General features: G+C 34.1%; 1 protein-coding gene across 3 annotated transcripts in view; it reads left to right on the plus strand.

Annotated features, from left to right (window-relative positions):
• Positions 1 to 7,299, plus strand: part of LOC135836156 (uncharacterized) — a 32,215-nt gene extending 24,916 nt beyond the window's left edge. For all 3 annotated transcript variants that reach the window (XM_065350792.1, XM_065350793.1, XM_065350795.1), the window contains one exon: positions 4,821 to 7,299. In XM_065350792.1, the coding sequence (XP_065206864.1) occupies positions 4,855 to 6,999 (2,145 nt within the window). In that variant the 5' untranslated portion in view covers positions 4,821 to 4,854 and the 3' untranslated portion in view covers positions 7,000 to 7,299. The remainder of the gene's footprint in view (positions 1 to 4,820) is intronic.
• The last annotated feature ends 355 nt before the right edge of the window (positions 7,300 to 7,654 follow it).

Genomic DNA, 7,654 nt, shown 5'->3' on the forward strand with positions numbered 1-7,654 from the left:
AAGAGTTTTCCCTCTGATGATCTGCACCATCATAAACATTAATTTTATAATCACATAGATAATCTTAGAATTTTTGGAGCTCGATAGGACCCCCTCCATATTTGACAATCACTATGCCTGCATCTTCACATAGATCTCTTGCTGCCTCACTCAATTTATCACTGCGATCTAGCCTGCATAATTCTTTGTATCTCAAGCTATATTTCTTTGCTTGTTACTTAGGCAAATTTTGTTTTGGCCAATTTTTGTCAAAATAAGCTTTACCTAGAACTATAGCCTGGGGTAGGCATAAATTGTTATTATTTCTGATCACATGGATGGACCATTTATTTGAATCACAAAATTCGTCATATGGTAACATATCTAGATGAGTTGATTTCCCCCTCCCTTGAGGCACAATAATTTTAGTAACATTTATTTGGAGCGGTTCATCACTCAGAAAATTTGCATTACTCTGAATTACTTTTTGAAATTCATTTAAAATAATTTCCACCGATAATTCCGATTAATTTTTTGAAGGCGTTTTCGATAAATTCAAGTGGATTACTTTTATTTTCTATTAGCTATACACTGTACAGTAATTTGTTTAGCAGTGGCATTGAATTTCTGAAATGCACAATTTTGGATTATTTGTAGAACTCAATAATATTCTTCAGTCTGGGAATGAAAAAAAAAATTGCTTTGTAGTTTTGATTTATAAGCGATGTCCTTTATCAGATGAAAAAAATCCAAATGGATAAACAAAATCATCAAAATGTTTAAAATAGATGAAATTTCAATTTCTTTCACTTTAAAATTTGATTATTGGATTGAAATAGTATTTATTCAATGCATTTTACCTTTGAAAATATGAAATAATTTTATGAATAGGTAAAATGATTTGAAAAAAATGAAAAATATTTGAGCATTAATTTTGTTTTCTTTGTAGGTTAGCTCTTGCAATTCAGTTTTACTTGCAAAAAAAATAATAATAAGGTCACCCCACATCATTGAGCATTTGAAGAAAAAAAATAAAGCACAAATAGCATGATGTGATTCTTACTTATTTATGCATCAGAATTAATTTCATTCAACTAACTCAGGGCTTCAATTTGTTGATTTTTGGGCCTTAGTTCAGGGTTGGTTGAAGTATGAAGTGTCCACACTGTCTATCTACTCTATCCCTAATAGCAGCGACAAATTTTATCAACATTTTGTCCAAATTGAAGGATGCCTCACCTTTAATCATTATCCAAGTCGAGCTGAATACCTCGATTTTTAATGTCTCAGTATCAGTGATTGCTGTTGAATATGTTCTGCATAGTTTGAAGCATTTGTTTATTTTGTTGTCACAAATTGCATCTTTACAATCAACACTCTCTTTAAAAAAATCAGCAATTTTGTAGCTTTCTTCAGTGGTAACTTGTTTATAATTTTTTATCTGCAATAATAATTATATGTTTGAAAGTACATATTAAAACTTGCATTAAGATGTATCTACCTACCTACCTACCTACCTACCTACTGGGTTTTTCCCGATATGTGCCCTCAAATGATTTTCATGTCCAGCATTCCTTGGTGTCAATTATATGGCCAAATTTCTCCAGAGAGGCAAGTAATACTTGAAACAGAACTGTGTATAATGTCACCTAGCGTGCATCTTTCCTTAGTGCTCAGCCAGCCAACAGCAAAAGCAAGAGAAATGCACCCAGTTTGTTGCTAGTATCGTGACAGTTTTAATAATGTAACTGGTGTTAGCACCCATGTGGTGCCAATCCCTGAACTCAGGGTTGTAATGACCCGGCTAGCGAAGGGCTTTGACCACATGTGGACACTGATGTGAGCACCCTAGTGGCGCCAATTCCTGAACTCAGGGTTGTAAAAACCCGGCTAGCGATGGGGTTGGTGACACATGGATAGCATTAGTCTGGTGAAAAAAAACTACTTGATGTGAAAGCTCAACATCTACATGATCTATGTATTGACGTATACTGATGTATGTATGTACGATGTTAAAACATTAAGCATTATATTTAGTTTCAGCTGTTTGATTCAAACCTTATGGTTTCATTTTTGGGAATGCTGTAGAAAGTTTGAAGGGTCTTGTGTTCAATGATGAATACATATCATGAAAGATCCAGTAGGTAGGTAGCTACTAGCTAGGTACTCTCTAAATCTCAAACACTCAAATCTGACTGTTTCAAGAAGACAAAAAGTCATCACTGAGAAAAATGACTTGTTACAAATTTTAGGAGTAATATACTGACTCTTTATGAATTGCAATGTTCCGTAAAAATTAAACAGGGATCAATTTGATCGTCAGTCTTTTTATACATGTGTTGACAAGTAATTTGGTAGATAATTTTTTGCTAATAATGTGTCAAAACGTACGAAGTGAAAATACACCACAAAATACAGGGTCAATACAAATTCTATGAAGGGTTTGAAAATGGTGCGCAAAAATGGCAACGTTGCTCAAAGGAATAAGAGCTCCAGACTAACAAAACTTTTAGAATGACCAAGTTATTTGCTGAGAAAAATCTGAATTGCCTTTGTGGGCTAGGCTCAGTTGCTGAATCTGAATAGAAGAAGACAGAGTGTATAATGTTTAAAGATGAGGCATGCTTCCATTACAGTGGACTAATTATAACGCACTGCTGGCCTAAAAGGACCTAAAATTAAAATTTTATTTACTACATATAATTATTTTTAAAAAACTATTTAAAATTTTAATTATAAAATGTATTGAAATCCATAAAAATATTGAATTAAATCTATTAAATAATTTAATATCAATAAATAAATATTATCTAATATTAACTTGATATAAAACCGATTAATACAATGAATCATCGGAATTATTATTTCTTTACTAAATGATAGATGGGACACTTCAATACTCATCCTATGGGAGGTTTGAATTGATTCACATATCAGAAAATCATGATTCAAATCACAAAGAAAAGGGCGTGATCAGTAGGTATTTGCAAATCCAATTTTCTCAAATCATGAATAAAATTTTTAGTTTTCCATCGCTGCTTCACTTATGGACATCTGATTTCGTGATACTATGCATATGCAGTGGAGAAATTTTAACCCCTCAAATATTAGTGGTGACCCTGAGCCGATTTGGGTGGAGGGGGTTGACATAAATTCATGGCGACTTTATAGGCCATAATGACTTTATTTAGCTGACAGTTTGCGGAGGAATGCACAAACAGTCTGCTTTTTATCACGATATATGTACATATTGGATATTTACGATCTCCTCGATTTTCTACTGCACCTGTGCCACTTAGAATGCCTTTTCCAATAGTACTTGATCTTCTTTGTCTGACTTGAAATGAAGAGGGGAAAAAATTGAAGCATACTTACTGGGTGTTTATTTTATACCCTTTTCTTTAGTTTGGCAGTCTTGAGCAACAGAAAATGTTGATTCGGAAGTGTTTTTCCACAGTGAGTTGACTTCCGCGCTCCAGGTTACATCCGGTGTTGAAGGGCGGTCACTATCAAGAAATAGATGATCGCGATAGTATCGCTCATTCAGTTTGGCGTCTTCTAATCTTCGGTTTAAGTTTTGTACATGAAAGATGCTACGTCCTTACCCGGATGAAATAGCTCAATGAAATTTCACTCTCTTTTGTGGAATTCATTATAAATCGAATCGATTATAAAACGTTCAATTAATAGGTAATAATAAAATACTCGAATACATCGAACTATTCTAATGGACATTCTCTATTTTACTCGTTAATATAACTTAAAGCTTTTAATCTAACGTATGTAAGAATCTTTGTATGTTGGATGTATTACCTACACCATCTTTATTCATATTCAGTGATAACAGATCTCGCTTCTTCTTGGGTGAAATTGCAGACTGAAAGTTATGTAACTTAAAAAGATGTAGTTTGCTCATCTTCTGAGGGTCCACTGTTCTTAATATACATTTCTAGGTCGTCATTTATTGAACTTCAATTGAAGAGAGCTCTCTTCTTTATTATATTATTATACTATACCTACTTAATTATATACACCTTAAATCGATAATATGAGTATCGAGGTCCTTTTTTTGATGAAAAATGATCCTTTAATTCCTTTTCTTTTTTCAAAATTCAATTGTGATGCCTGTAAACATTATCGTAGCTTCAAGATCAAAGGCTATTACTATTACCATCTTTGTTTCATTATCAGCGTTTTCAAACTGGTTATTCTTCATTATTTTGGCAGCCTTTTCTCTTGCACATGGGCTTTGTAAGCTTCTTCCAACAATGCTCGTTTTTCACCAGTACTGTCTTCCTATGTTTAAGCTGCCTCTACACATTTGTCTTTTATTGGCAAAAAAAAGTCAATTAGTGAATTCATTTCTTTAGAAAGTCCTCTGTGTACAAATTCTTTCATAGGATGCTCATTTTGATCAATCTATACGCAATCTCTGTAGTTCGAGTTTGTCAAAGTTGAATCTTATGGTGTCTGCTGTTATTGATCAGCACTTTCTATTTCAATCATTAAAATCGTTATTTTCCTCTCTCCCTCTCGTTGTATGCCATGCCCCCTTAATTATGGATCTTGATGACTTATGAATTTCGCATCACAAATTGCTGTAGGAGAGAAATACATAAAAGTAGAGCTTGAATCATTCTCGCGCAATTTTCCATGTACATATTGTATAAATTTATGACTACTAATACGCTTGCTCATATCAAAAACCTGGGAAAATTTTTTGCTTCAAACATTGCCATTCTATGAAGCTTGAAACTCGCTCGAGATTTTAGAACACCGTAGAGTAAACGTACTATCTGTGTAAAGGAAGATTTTGATTCAGTCATTATACTTAATTTCAGATACCGAAAGCTCACAGGCAGTGAATGTAACAATATGGAAGTGGAAAATGAAAAGATCGTGTTCTACACACCCATGCCTACTCTGGTACAATTGGCATCCCTTGAAGTGGCATTGAAAATATGGTACAGTAGATATTCACACAGTGTGAAGAACGACTTGGCTGCAAATTGTCCTCGTTTTGATAGCTCCTTAGATCACGATCAAGTGCATGAAGTAGTAGAAACCCTGAAAATACCCCGATCTATAGAGAAAGTCGTTGAACATTCTTTACACGAGATTCATAACGAATATGTGGAATTCTACAGGAACTTCATACTGGACAATGAAACTTTCTCAGATACTTTCAAAAAACATCAGATCAAACGCCTAAACGCTAACTGGCTGGTTTGGTGTGGAAATGGTAAAATTGATTATAAAAAAACTGCGTTGAAAATGGTGAATGCGGCCGAATTGAGCGACATGCAGAAATTCTTAATCATGTGTAAATATTGTTTGGAAACTGAGTTGGAATCCGTTTCATCTGATGTGATTTCCAAGTTCCCTACTGAAAGGGGGAATTTCGGACTCAATTCTCTGGCGTTTTATTGGATATGCCGCTTGAAAAATGAATTGCATCGAGTAGCATCAAGACGTAGTCCTTCAGTCGACTATAGCATGGCTAAAAAATGCGGACGACATAATCTAGTAGCTTTTGAATATTTTTTGAATCGGTTAGTTGGCAATGATCGAATTGAGATAGCAGTCTATAAGTTTGAAAACTCCGAATCTCGTCATGTGTACGAATTCCAACCCATAATTTTGTCCAAAATGTCATACTTTGAACAAAATGAATTATTTTCTCGAATACCTGTTAGTATCATAATGAATTTTTATAACTTGAATATGCCGGAATTGGCCCTTTCGATTTGGATGCGGCATAAAGATCACATGTCTGTGAATGATTTCGCAAAATTGATTAAGACTTTATTTTCAAACACCGTTTCCTGTGAAAAAGATACGCGTTTGTTCGGTGATGTTTGGAATACAGCTCCCAGTCATTTTAGAAGTCATATTATTGAGTCGGGCAGAAATCATATTTTTCAAGCTTTTCTTCAAAATGTTAGACATTCCTCGAATAGCTTCGAATTCTTGTATGAATTTTTAAAGTTGCTTCAGATTCATTGTAGGGAAGAAGCGCTGCGCAAATATACGAAAGATTTGACGATATACTTCGCCGATTCTCCGCTTATGATCGATGTGATACAATTATGTTTGCCCGATATCAACGAAAGACTTAAATTACAACATGAGGTTATGGGTCTATCGCAGACCTTTGAGCGTAGCGTTAATTTAGTTAACCAGATGAACTTTGAAAACTTACGCCTCATGTTGGAAATCTATTCGCCCAATATTGATTTTAGAAGGGAATTTGTTACGAGATTATTAAAGTCGCGCAGTATCAAGACACACATATTTATTACTAATCGTCGTAAATGGAACGAGTTGCATGAATTCATCTCAAACATATTCTTGAACGATGAAGATGACCAAGTATTGCAGACGACTGTGATTTTGAATATCGAAAAGAAATTCGTCGAATTCTTTAGTATCTTTAACAAGTATCCCTGGAATGATGATGGATGTGTCGATGACGCGAGCCAAATTGTCGAACAATTGCTGATGCCGGAAGAATTGACACTTTTTAAGAGACGTCTATTGAACTGTTTTCGTAATAATATTCAAAGTACTTCGTATTGGAAGACATGTAAAGAGAGCAGTATTGATAAATTTGCGTCATGGTGTCTGGCTGATATTGGTGATGGTGACGATAAAATTAAACAATTCAAAAGTGTATTCTCCATTGACGATGCATTTGATAGAATGATTCGTGAAGTATATGATAGTTATATTGGTTCGGTGCGAAAGCACGTCGATGATGATTTGATCGACGCTTTGAATAAATGCTTGAAATGGTACTTTACTGATGATCAAGTAGCGAAAAATTATAAAATACGAAGAATGGTCGAGTTTGATAAACATGTGCCAGCTAACAGTATGCTTCGTATAGAGCTGACAAAGCTTTTGCAAAAGGTGTTTAATAATGATCCCGAGCAAATGCGCAAGTTTCGGTTGCAGAAACTGAATCGTGAATGCATCGAGCAAGGAATGAAAGTTAAATTTAAATTTAATTTGAGTTGAATATTTTCTTCTTTTATTTCAGTTTGAACTATTGTGATGCTTTTTAACTTAAAACTAATTGAAACTATTCAATATGAATACCTAGTTCGATTTTATTGTCTAGTGTTGTATGGATGTAAGTTTTTACGTTTCTTTGCTTGAAGTGATATTATTTTTATTAATTATATGTAGGTACCAGATACCTCTTATATCCGACTTAGATGTATCTTTTTTGAGTTACGAAAACATAATCGTGTACTGGTCGAATAATTTGTTTGAATAAAATATATGTGTATCATGTTATTAAAAGATACAATTTATTTTCTTGGGATGGCTCTTGAGTTTTTTCCCCCATCCATTTTCTACGTTTTTAGAGGAAATTATTCACTTAATGCCTTTTCTGGATAATTAAAAAAAAAATACTCTCATCTCGTTCGTTCCTTTCTACTTTCTGATCAGATAATGGAGGAGGCACTTTCATTCCTTCAGTCCTCCGCATCTTTTTCCTCAATTCATCGGGTGCTCTTGATGTATGAGGTTCAAATTCTTTCAAGTGGTAGTTTGTACAAAATTCACTCATATATTTCACATTTATAGTGTTTCTCTGAGGCATTGATGATTGTTTTATAGATTGTATTGAAACGATTCACGACCAGCTGCAATCACCATGCGAAGA

Source organism: Planococcus citri, chromosome 2, assembly GCF_950023065.1.
Source record: "Planococcus citri chromosome 2, ihPlaCitr1.1, whole genome shotgun sequence".
Lineage (NCBI taxonomy): Eukaryota > Metazoa > Arthropoda > Insecta > Hemiptera > Pseudococcidae > Planococcus > Planococcus citri.